Source organism: Rhagoletis zephyria, unplaced genomic scaffold (genome assembly GCF_001687245.7).
Source record: "Rhagoletis zephyria isolate East Lansing unplaced genomic scaffold, Rhagoletis_zephyria_1.1 Rzeph_scaffold_15241, whole genome shotgun sequence".
NCBI lineage: Eukaryota > Metazoa > Arthropoda > Insecta > Diptera > Tephritidae > Rhagoletis > Rhagoletis zephyria.
Window position 1 is genome coordinate 1 of NW_016172308.1, and position 13,244 is coordinate 13,244.

General features: G+C 32.6%; 1 protein-coding gene across 1 annotated transcript; it reads right to left on the reverse strand.

Moving 5' to 3' along the window:
• Window positions 1–5,425: 5,425 nt before the first annotated feature.
• On the reverse strand, window positions 5,426–9,922 carry rst (irregular chiasm C-roughest; the record flags this gene model as incomplete). The annotated part of the gene is made up of 4 exons (XM_017635224.1): window positions 5,426–6,370; window positions 6,862–7,282; window positions 8,514–8,641; window positions 9,820–9,922. Coding segments are annotated over 4 exons (1,362 nt in total), but the record flags the coding sequence as incomplete, so codon positions are not given.
• Between the last annotated feature and the right edge of the window lie 3,322 nt (window positions 9,923–13,244).

Here is a 13,244-nt window from a genome sequence, read left to right on the forward strand (position 1 = left end):
CGTCTAGATAAATTAATGCATATTCAATGTTTTTAAGAATATTTTATCAGTACATACATATATATATATATGTAAGTATGTAAGCATACATAATTAATTTTTGGACCTAAGTTTTTTAGTATCTTTGTTCGTTTTTTTTATTAAATTTATTTATTTTTTTAGTTTGTAAGACACTAAGATAACGAAGCAATATTCGTTTAGGTAGTTTTTAAGAGCGGTGACCACTCTGGAAAGAATGCCAGTGTTAAGGTCTGAGTATGGCAATTTAACGTAACTTAGAGGCTATCACTTAAAAATTCTAAAATTCTTAAATGGATGCTGCTTATATGTATTTGGACAGGCGAAACTCAAAGTAACTTTAAGCAATGTCGACGAAGTCTGTTTCATTTTCTAAGTTTTAAGTTACGTTGAGTTATGTTAAGTTGCCATAATCTGACCTTTAAATGTTCTATTATAAGGCTATGAAAAGTTGAAGGGATAATCTTTTATTTTTAAGATGTTTGCTCCCAATTTTAGCTATTATTCATTATTTTGTTATGTGTATATGTATTTCAGCTAGGGACAGAGAGAGCTTTTACTCAGCAAGCGTCTAAACAAAATGTATAGAAAGCTTAAAGAGCTTTGTGCGCGGGCAAGGCGGTGCCCATCGCCGGTGTATTTACACCAGTGATGCGCCTGTGGGCGGAACTATTCAAAGCTCTCTGTAGATTTTACACGGACGCGCACAAAGTAAAAGCTCCTCTGAGCATCACTGATTTACACCCAGATTCACAGTTTTTTCTTCAATAACCGAGCTTATATTTATTTCCAACAAACGCTTAACTGCAGTTAATGGCCGGTTGTTCAATGTCTGCTTACACAAATCGGGGGTAGAGGCTCCGGTTAAATACAGCGACTGCTCTATCGATCACATGTTATATGCATGATGTCGAAATCGTCGACAATAATGTTTAACTGGGAGGTAGTGATAACCAGACATTGAACAACCGGCCCTAAGAGCTCAGATATGTTACACTAATTTTAACAAGAGGTGATTGGCGAGGTTTATTTCTTAATTTTTTCCTTTGTCCTTTCGTTTTCTTGTAGTAGCCATCTCGTCTATGCGATAAAGCACGAAAAATATGCTTGTATTTTTGATACACTTCGATGATTTTCCATGACGCACGAATTGCCCAGTTTCGACACTATTCTCAATTTCCGCTATAAAAACGATACGATTTCAACTTGGCCATACAAAAACCTGTCAGCCGAAATTGCGAATAAATCTGAATTTCAGTGAAATTGAAATGAAATTGCCCCAGAATAGCCTATTTTAGGGTTGTATTCTTGATTATTGTGAAAGACAAACGTCAATAAAAGAAAACCAAAGAACGAAAACTAAACAAAAACAACTAAATAAAAAAACCGAGATGGTAATTTTAAAATGAAATTGAGGATTTAAATGGCGCAATGTGGGTCGAGGAAACTTCCTATAAATTTCAGTCGGCAAAATGAGGCACGCTTCTAAATAAACGCTTTCATGAAAGGTATTTTCAATTGTTTTTTTTTTTTATTAAAAGACTATAATTCTTGCTTCTATACCATATTGTATGAATTTGTTGTTGATTCTGAAAATGAAATGTTAAATTTTTGCAAATCTGCCTACTGGTTCATCTTTGTAGCGGAAAATTTTGTGCGGCGCAGTCCTTATTGGTATTGGTACCAAATAGTGAACTTAAGAATTACATGTTTTTTCCTTCAAACTAATTCTTCTTTCCTTGTGTGAGAGCCAGTATGACTATATAAGTTAATAAAAAATGAGAATATTTTTCGTGTGGTTTGATAACAAAAAACCGAATAAAAATAATGTAGCAAAATGATATTTAACACCATTATTTAAAGTGAATCGTTCGTCCAACATGAAGCTTCTCCTGCCTACAAGTAAAATTATAAACCCGATTTTTGAAGGAAAATATGTGCCTATTCAACTGAAGCAGGGTGTACAAGGAGATAGGTATAGAGAAAATTGTATGTAGGTATAAACATATGTATATAAATATGTATTTAAAATCAAACATAGCCAAATACACACTCAATTCATAATTATTTATATCTTTCGAAATTCACTGGCATTCTTCAAATAAAAAAATTTTAAAAATCAACCACGTAAGCCAGTATGTAGGTATGTATTACTTATACATAGCTAAATATGTGTTATAGACCTACTTATTAACTAAATACGCCTAAAACTATCAGGTACAGTGGCATTGAAATGCGAATGCTTAACATAAACTTAAAGGGCTATTAATTGTTTAAGCAAAAACATCTACAATCTACATCTGCATACATATAGAATACTAACTCTTATTTCTTGTATCAGTTTTTGTGTTTTTTTTTAGTCCTATACTATACATATGTATGTATACTGCAGTTGTTAGCAAACATTTTGACAATTCGAAGTAGGACCTTGCTTGTGGATTTTTTGTAATTTTTTCTATATAGCTTTTTTTAGCTACCATGAGCTATCTGCTCATGCATAAACGTAGATTGTTACTTGAAATTTTCTACTAATGCTAATAAATGCTATGTAGGCAAATTTAGTTTGTAGGTTTGTATACTCAGTTTTTTTTTTTATGCAAAAAGTAGCATTCAAGGACTCGGATTTTATTCTGTTCTAAATAGTATTCTTTCTTATTTTTCATTTTGTTTTCGCTATAATGCATTAAGTCTTCAACGGCGCTGAGTTCTATTTAAAATACAAAAAGTAAAGCGAATCTTTAGAGAAAAATATTTCAAAAATATTTTCGAGTTAAGAGAAACGCATTTTATGGAATATACGATTATATTTGTATTTTTTTTTTTTTGTTTTTTAATTCATTATGCGGTTCTCAGAATTCTCTTCGTTTTTTCATGCAAATTTAAGAAATGCTACAGATTGCTATGCTCTGCCGCATTCGAACTATTACAGCTTTTCTGTTGAACTATTTATTCAGTATTTTCCCATTAAATTCATTGGCCATTAGTATTTTCCGGTTTTAAGGCTTTATATGGACTTCTATTTATATGTAGGCAACAAAAAAAAATAAATAAATATAACAAAATGTTCAGCTAAAAGCGATTTAAATCTTTGATTTTACAAATGCTCGCACGCATCAAATCGAAACAAAATCGTACTACATTGCACTTACGTACATATATATGTACATATGTTACTAAGTAGTTGGAATCTGAAGAATCAATTGCAAAAGCAAAAATCTAAATTAAGATTTTGTTGAAAAAGCAAGTATTGAAGAAAAATGTTTTGTCTACTAAATGCATATGCGATCATAGTTATATTTAAATATTAACATTAAGGAGCAACACTCTACGTACAAAAAAAAAAGAATTGGTACTGATTTTCCATCAGAATTATGACATCGGAGCTGGACTAATTTGAATATATGTACCTCCAAAAACCAAGTTTTTTATTAATAAAAAAAATACTTTTTAAAAATCTGAATATTTTTACGAAATGATTTCTTGGAAGTTTTAAAATATGATAAATTATATAATTCCATCGGAAATACATATACATATGTATATAAATGTGTGTATGTATGTGCTGGTATATCCATGTAAATATTTTTGAAACTAGTTAAAAATCGTATACCAGAGACGCAGGTCGAATTGCATTGAATTTTAAGGCTCGAGCAATGGGTTGTGCATTAAACTTGAAGTCCGCCAAAAAGAAAAATATTTATAGCAAATAGAACAGAATAGAATAGCGACCAGGTGGCGCGTTTGACGAAGAATAATCCAGACAAATGTACAAGGACGAAGCTAACGTCTCTACAGTTAAAATAATGTCAACGACTGGCACTACCACGAAATATCTTCACTTGGGTATCTAGTTCAGGTGCTAGTTAGATTTTGTCTAGTACGTTTAAAGGCACGTTAAAAGGGCGCAGGATAAGATAATCACTTTGTGTTGGGTGTTGGGAATATTTCCTGCAAAATCCTACGAATCATGTTGCTGGTAACTTTTTTCTGACACGAGTTTTCTTCATCATACCGCTATGAAAAGCTAAGGCACGTGACGGCCATACAATTAGAAACCAGTAGGACACTAGGTATTTTCTCCCAAGCTCAACTTTCTGTAGCAGACTCCTCTTAGTACGCGGACTTAGTCTAGCACTCAACACCTTGACTTAGGCATCTGATCTTGGTGCTGGTTAAATATTTCTGACAATGATTTCCTTGTCATCACCAGGACAAACTCTGGCATGCGCCTGCGTGGCTGCTTAGAGCGAGCGTTGCCTTTGTGTCTAGCACCTCGATAGCTTTCCTTCTCGGAAGGAAGCAAATCTGAACAGGCCTGTCCAAAATGGTGATTCATTTCGTGCCGAGATTAATTAAATAAAATTCTAATGTTTTTTAATTTTTATTTTTTAATTCAATGCATCCGTATCAGCCAAAACACGCCAGAATTCGTTACAGCCTTAACGCAGCTACTTTTCTTTCTGCTTTGATATCCAGAAAAGTTTCCGCGTTGTATGCGTAAATGCCTATTTGATGTTCAACAATTCCGCTCACCACCCGCTGCACATCGCCATAGCCCTCTGCCCCTTTCCACTTATACCTTCACATCCAATTCGTATTCACAAAGTTTTCAACAAACTTTATGCAAGAATTTATGCAGGTATTCGTTCGAAATTTCACAAAAATATCTACTTAAAAATGTACATACGTACGTACTGCATATTTTTGTGTATGTAAATTCTCATACATATGTACATACAGACACATTATCTGAAAAACATCAAACGATTTGCAGGCTGCTGTAGTCAAGGGATTAAATTGACATTTCTCTTCTAACAACGACATATGTACTAACAAATTCAACGAGGGATTTGGTTTAAGAGCATTTTAACCTTGTATTAGACAGTCTGATGCAGGCAGAGCAGCGATGGCTAGAGAGATTGCTAGAGTTATGTTTATTTAATTGCAGGAAAATGCGATGAGGCAAATTTCAAGTGCATGGCAATTTGGTAGAAAAGCAGCGCAAATGCGGGCAGATTCATACGTAACATAAAAACTTATGTAATTTGGAAATATTTATTTCCTTTTTCATAGAAGAAAAGAAAAATATGGTATGTATACCTACTTGCACAACTTTCGAGCCTTTTCGCTAACTGCGCGATGAACTGTAGATAGCCATACTTCGCACTTTCAAAGCACGCAAATACTTTTGTATATTTATGCAAAGGGCAGCTAATTTTCGAAAAAAAATTTAAAATAGCTTTGAACTGCTTCTAGAACCGAAAAGACTTAGCACACACATGCAGACTTGTTATCGTTGCATTTGCACATTATTCTGGCTTAAACCAACTTAAATCCTTTGACATTAAATGCATAATTTCTAAACTCCTTATGAATACTAAAAAAAAATAAAACTAGTTGCTAAATATAAACAGCATAGGGTGTTCACAATACAAATACATACATACGTACATAAAGATGTTTATAAGCTTAAAATACCCCAACCCTTACCTGGCTCTCCAGCGGGTATGTCGTCGGCCAACGCGTCTGATTAAACGAAGTTGAATGCTCTTGAGATCAGTCTTTGAATTCTACGCGACTATTTATGCATTTACACCATCATCATCGTCATCATCGCCTCGCTAAATTACACTTTTCACCTCCTAAACCGCAGTGGGTGGCGGCAGCAACGACGAGTTCGACGATCTTAAGTAGGGATTGCCATAAATGGCGCTATAACGTGGATCCACACTCATCGCCACCGAACTGGAGATGACATGCGTCGCTGTGCTCTGATTACTACAACTTCCGTTCGGCGACGAACTAACCACAGAGGCTGTGGTCGATTGTAAACTTGGCAAGCCATTATCCTGCCGTATTTCACGTGAACCGACAATACTACTACTCGTCAGACTGCCACTCGCACTGCCGTTCGATAGGTAAGTCATTGGCACAGATTGTGGTGGTGGTGTTCGTTGTTGGTGATGTTGTTGTAGACTTTGTTGCATATGTTGTTGTTGTATGTGATTATGATGATTATTTTGGAGTATTGTTGAACTGCCATTCGATTTGGTGGAGCAAGTGGTGAGATATTGTGGTGGCGGACTGTAGTGTGTGGAGTAATCGCCGTAGGGTACATAGCCACCGGAGATGTCCACTTTGAGGTCACTGTAGTTGGAAGTACGATCGCCAGCCTCCATTTTACAAGCTACGCCACCATTTTTACTGATCTGGTGTTCGCTAATTACATCGGCTGGTGGAAGTTTGGTGCGTTTCTTGCACTTGAAATAGACAATGATGATTATGATGAGCACCATGGCACAGCCAACGACTGAAGTGCCACCAATGATGATCATCATGGGCGAGATGGCTTCTGATGAGTGGGAAAAAGAGAGGGGGGGAAAAAGAAGAAAAAAAAACAAACTGATATTCATATTTACATAAAATATAAGAAATACCAATTAAAATTATTTTTAAAGAATATATCGAGCCCTAACCGATAAAATAACGTAAGCGACATTTTTTTCAAAATTTTCTTTTTGATGCAGAAATGCATCTAGATGCTCTAGGAATATTTCTGCATTTAAACGAAAATTTTGAAAAAAATGTCGCTTACGTTATTTTGACGGTTAGGGCTCAATATGTACAATAAGTGCGTTTAAATTCCAACGATATAAAATCGATTTCAATCTTCAACCGCTTTTTCATATCCAATTTAAATTCCCACACGTGTAATTCACTCACGTATTTGCGTAGTTACAGGTGCTTCATGTTTACACATATTTAAATACGTATTTAAAGCGCACAAGCATTGATATGTATGTATAGATATATGTATGTACATATGAGCACGTGAATACTCACTTTGCGCCTGCAAATTGATTTCCAACACATCGTTGCCATAATCATTCACCACAGTGCAATTGTATTTGCCATAATGATACGCTTGACTGTCACGAATGATCAGTGTCGACTTCACACCACCTGGCACCGGATCAACCAATATTGAATAGTCGTGTCCATATTCTGTGCTGATTTCATGACCATTAAATGTCCAAGAGACGTGACGTGCACGTGGCACTGAAGTGGCCGAACATTCAATGCGCGCCGTATCGCCCACCCAACTAAATTGATAGGGTGATGAGTAAATAGTGGGCGAGCCCTTCAGGTAGACGTATGCATCGCTAATGATTTCTTTATAGCCTGGCACGTTGGCCTTGCAATAATAACGTCCGGCTGTCTCGTTACTAACGGTAAAGGTGAGATTGGAATTGATGCCAACAACCTGGAACAGAAAATTATAGGTAATAAATTAGGGTGAAAAATGTGGTTTATGCTTTCCTTTTAACAATATTATAAATTTTTAATATACTCGTAGCTAAGGCGATTGCATGCGTGAGGTTGGTAAACTTTAGACTAGAAAGTTTTTTTACTCATATCAACATTATCTATTGAGACTGTTGCTGTGACTGTGAAATAATGCGGGTATAAAAGTATTTTTCTATTTTCCAAACAACATTTTTTTCTAAATAATAGCGCTGAGTGTACTCTGCCATGAAAACCATTCGACTTTCGGAGGCAAACTAAAACTGTAGAGCCCCTTCCCTTTGTATTGACTACAACAACAAGGCGCACACAAAAAATCGAAGGAGAACATCGGCCAAGCACAAGTAAATGTGTAAGCACAAAATATTTATTTCTATTCCGTATTAAAAGTCTCAAAAAGAGTTGTTGGTTAAAATTTTATACATATGGTTAAAATTACATACAATATTTACACCTCAATATTTTTTTGGGGTGAAATATATATTTTTTACATTCTTTATCGAAAAAAGAAGCCCCAAATTTTTTTCTTTCGTCATGATATTCGAAAATCTCGAAAAAACCCTGAAATTTTGAATTCACGGAGAAGTATATTTTTCCCATTGTTTGCAGTTAATAAACTATTTATCGGAAAAAATCAGTTAAGATATCAAAATGTGCGCAATTACCTCGGCTTTCCATGAGAGTGTTAAGAGATAGATTAAAATAAAAAGATGTTTGCAATAAAAATTGCATTTTTTATTTTTTATTTTTTTTGTATTAACTATACCAAGTTCGATTTTTATTTTTTTTTAAATGTGCGTAATTCAGGTTGAAAAAAAATAAAAAGCGAACATGGTATAGTTAATAAAAAAAAAAATTTTAAATGCAATTTTTAGCGCATAATCTTTTTGATTTTGATCTATCTCACACTCTCATTTTGGTACCTTAACTCATTTCCTCTGACAAATAGTTTATTAACTGCAAACAATTGAAAAATTTTCTTCTCCTTAGTTCAAAATTTCGGGAAATTTTTTACGAGATTTTTGAATATCATGAAATAAAAAAATGTGTCTTTTTATCGATAAAAAATGTAAAAAAATATATTTAACACCCCAAAAAAATATCGAGGTGTAAACACTGTATGGAATGACTTATATTATTATGTAATTTAACCTATAAACTGAAGATACAGTTTTTTCGGTTGGACTTACCCTATCACTGGGATGTTGTATCCATACAATATCCGGCGTGGGATTGCCGTCCACTTCGCAACCTAGTGTCACCAAAGTGCCTGAGTCTGCTTCGATAGATTGTGGACGCTGACGAAAGCTGGGAGCATCTGTTGAAGAAAAAACGAAATTCAAAAAATGTGGGATTTAGTGGTAAAAGCCGCTGATAAGATGCGTGAGTTAAGTATTGTAATAATAAAACTTAGTTTTGTATGTTAATGCATATTATGATTAGGCTAGCAACTCGAATTTTAAAATTATATTATTTTTGGTACTCAGAAGTTTTCGTTTTGGAATCATTTGATGGCATCGATATACATTCGAAATTTTATCAATACATTCGACATCGCTTTGGATGCTGTTAAAAATCTTTCAAAGCTGATTTAAGTATATTCATTAATCGATATCATTGCCACATTTTTATCGATAAATCTATCCATATTTATCACGTGTTTTCGTCTCGAATACATCTTTCCGTATCGATCACGATGTCTATGTCCATATATTCATTTACCAATGTTTTTGTTATACATCTTTCAATGTTGATATAAATATATTAATTAATCGAAACCATCACCACAATCTCGAAGTTTTATCAAAATTATGCATCAATATGATATTTTTCGGATATGTGCATTTTAAACATCCCTTTAGTTTGCTGTCGTATTACCTTCATTCAAACTTCAAAACGAAATTTTAAAATTTTAGAAATATTGGGATTGTTAGTTCATTCCTGTTAGTATTTCGTACATATGTAAATTTTATAAAGAGAAATTTGTCAAATTTAAAATTGGTCAAATAAAGCCTTTTGCGTTGACGCTGACGATATGTACAAAATGCGTATGTAGATACAATAGGCCTGGTCACACAATTTTGTAACTAACGCCCATCATTCCTTCCGGGTTCGATATCTTAATTCGGGAAAATTTTGGTGTCATTGTCATTTCCGCCCTAACCATGGGCTGACAACAGCCAAAGTCGCATTTTATTCATAATTATTTTATTAAAAACTTCTGTTGAAAACTTGATTTTTGACTATTTTTAGTTTTATAAAAATGCCCGCGAATTCAGCCTTCGAAGTAGTGGGATGGTGGGTTATTATACACTTTTTGCTTTTGTATGCGGTCGGAAAAATTCCAGTAAATGCCAATTTTTAAATTCAGAAATTTTTTATAAACGTGTTATTTAAAAAAATATATATATTGTATCTAGTTTAAATATTTGGGATAGTAGATGTTTTTAAGAAATTTCTTCTTATATATGTATGTATATTTGTTAATTTAGTTACAGCTTATATCCAGCGTTTCACTATCTTCACTCCTTCCCACTGTATTCTGTACTTCACATTTGACGATGGCATCATGGAATTTTCGGGTGACGTTGCGAATGACCTAGGGGAAAAAAGTAGATTTTTATGATATACGTATCTAAAAATTACAAAAAATACATACATATTTAAGTACTATAAAATTAAAAATCGAATGAAAATTATTTTAAAAAATTAAAACTGCTTTACAATTTTAATAAATAACCCAATAGAATTATTTTCCTTGCAAACACACATTAAAGCAAGAAAGTAGCTAGTCTCATACTAACGAGATCGAAGAAACAGTTTTTTAAATTATATGTCAACTGAAACTATATTTTCGTTATTAAATTTTTTATCCTCTCTTTATGTATGTATTTACTGGTACTAGTACATTCGCATTTCGCCCGAGTCCATCGAACACACGGGGCGTATGAGTAACATTTAATTTTGTTCGCATAAAATTGCCTCTTTATGCTTGTATGTACGTACGTACAGCAGCAACAAAAAAACAACTCTGCCAGTAGCTAAAATAAATGGCAAATGAATGCTAATAGCAGTGTTTAATTTCAGCAGCGCTGACTCCGTTTCGCTCTGCACTCCCAGCTTGTGCATAGCCATTTAAGTGCACCACAACTGCGATTATGTCTGCGTGTTTCAGCATTTCATTGGCGGTGATTAAAAATACGCAAATATGTAGTCATAAATATAAAGCATGCAGCACTGTAAGTGAAAGTCACAACAGATTTACCAATCACTTAAAGACCAACGCGCACAACGATCGTGGCGTACAACTCCACTCAGCCGGTTTATAATGCGAGTTATTGCGATTCCCTGCTAGGCATGCTATGTACATAAGTGTGTATGTTATTCAGCTCCGATTCAGCTGTATTTAGTTAAATTCAGCGCCTTCTAAACGTCAAGTCATAATAAATTACGAGAACTAACAGCCAGTTTTGACCAACAAACGCACACATACTACGTGTATATACATAAATACAGTGACTCAAACAAGCGACCACGTGTAGATTTCTTTTTAAATATTGGCAGCTTTTTTTTATTAAAATACCGTCCAAGCTTTCACTAAATAAATCCATATAAATCACGGTTTCAGACCTTATACAAAACTTAGGAAAATTTAATAAATGCAGTTTTTTAGCCCATATAGTTTTAAGGCCTTATTCATAAAAAATAAAATAGGTTTAAAGTGCTTTATAAATTGATGTTTTCGTAAATTTTTCAATTTATCAACCTTTTATAAAGCTATGTATTTTATTTTTATGAATAGCGCCATTAGTCTAAAGAAATGCAAGTTTCAAACGCCTAAAAAGTACCATTGATTTTTGAGAAGCATGAATTTCTTATGAAATAAAATGTGGTTAGCAACAAAATTTCAAAAAGTCAACGCCAGTTTTTTTAAATATAAAAAACCGCACAAACAGTCTCAAAAATCAACGCGATTTCTTAGCGTATTGAAGCTTGCACTTCATCTGCATATCCAAAAATGTGCTAAAATTTCGAAATTTCAACGAAAATTTGATGAATTTTGCTAAATTTTTTATAAAATTGTTTGAAACTGTGGTGTGTATGTTTTTGTTTAAAGCTTGGACGGTATTCTTATACAAAAATACCAAAAAAAAATATTACCTCGAAAACATTACGAATATTCAAAAGAGAATCAACACGTGGCTATTTGTTTCAGTCACTGTATATATGTACGTAGGCATAAACTTATATAATATACGGTCTGTATATTAGACCACACCGGGAAAGAAGTTCGCCGTACACCCTGAGTCAAAAGTATTTGTGCAATTCAATTTAGAAAAAAATAATATATATTTTTTGTCAAATATTTCGCATTTACTGTTGGATCTTAAAGTGGAGCTGTTAAATTTCCATTACGATTAGTAATTATTATTTTTTTTTGCATTTTTTATGATTATTTTAAATTTCTTACATAGCCCATAATAATTAATTATAATTGAAAATAATCATGATTAATAGCCATTAAAAAACTAATAAAATTAAATCAAATAATTAAAATTAATCAAATTGTTTTTTTTTAGTTTTTTGATTATTTTTAATTGTTTGATTAAGTTTAAAAGCAAGAAATGATTTCTTATAGGCATTGTCCACTGTCTTTGCTATTCATTAATACTGTTAGAAAGAACCTTTTAGAGAAAAGACCTTCAACCAAAAATTACCAGAAATCAAAGTAATTCCTTACAACAATTCTATGGGCTAGCAAACTGCAACCTTCATATATTTCTAAGAAATCTTATTAAGAAGTGGACTATGTACAGTGGTGGAAAAATAAACAGGGACACTACATTTTAACAAATTGTTCCTATTTTTGTTTTGTTTATTTAATATTTATTATTTTTTTTAAAAAAATTAAAGCTCATTATCTCACAAAAACCAGATAAATTCATATTTAAAACCTTGTGCAAAAATTACAAAAATTCTGCAAATTTGCATCAAAATTTTAAACTTTTGAATCAGATTTTTAGAATTTTTTTGAGTATGCAGTTTTATAGCCCATTAAATTTTAGTGCAAGTTTGAAGCTCCTAAAAAGTCGCGTAGATTTTTAATAATTTTTATTATGCATGCATTACGCACTTTTTTCCATATAAAAAAAAATTGTCGAACTTACTATGTTTGGAAGAAAATGCATTTAAAAAATTGCCAAAAATCAACGAGGTTTTTTTAGCAACTTAAAACTTAAACTTCATCCTTCTAAAACGTAGCGGGCTATAAAACTACATACTCAAAAAAAAAAAATCTGATTAAAAAGTTGAGAATTTAGTTGCAATTTTGCAAAATTTTCATAATTTTTGTACAAAGTTTGGAGTATGAATTTATATGACTTCTGTTAGATAATGGGCTATAATTTTATAATCAAAAAAATAATAAATATTAAATAAACGAAAGAAAACAGGCAAAATTTGAAAAACTATCGTGTCCCTATTTATTTTTCCACCACTGTATGTATATTGGCAAAAGTTAGTATGCGGTTTTGTTGTAGTATGGACAATTATGTGATAAAAAATAAGCAAATCAAATCACAAAGCAAACAGTGTTGTATTTTGTATTGCATTGTTTTGCGTTTTTGTTATTGTTCTTATGCATTTAATTTATGATACTATATTTATTCTCATCATATGTATATTAACTGCGTTTCAACTTGACATATATCTTGAAATTTAAAACATAAACTAAAAATAATTGAAATTAATCAAATAATTGTATTAGTCGTGCAATTAAAGAGACTCAAAAATAATTGAAAATAACCAAATAATTATATTAATCGTATAATTAAAAAAAATCAAAAATTGTTTAAGTCAATCAAAAATAATCAAATAATCAATTATATAAATAGGCAATCATGTTTCCTTTACACCCCTTT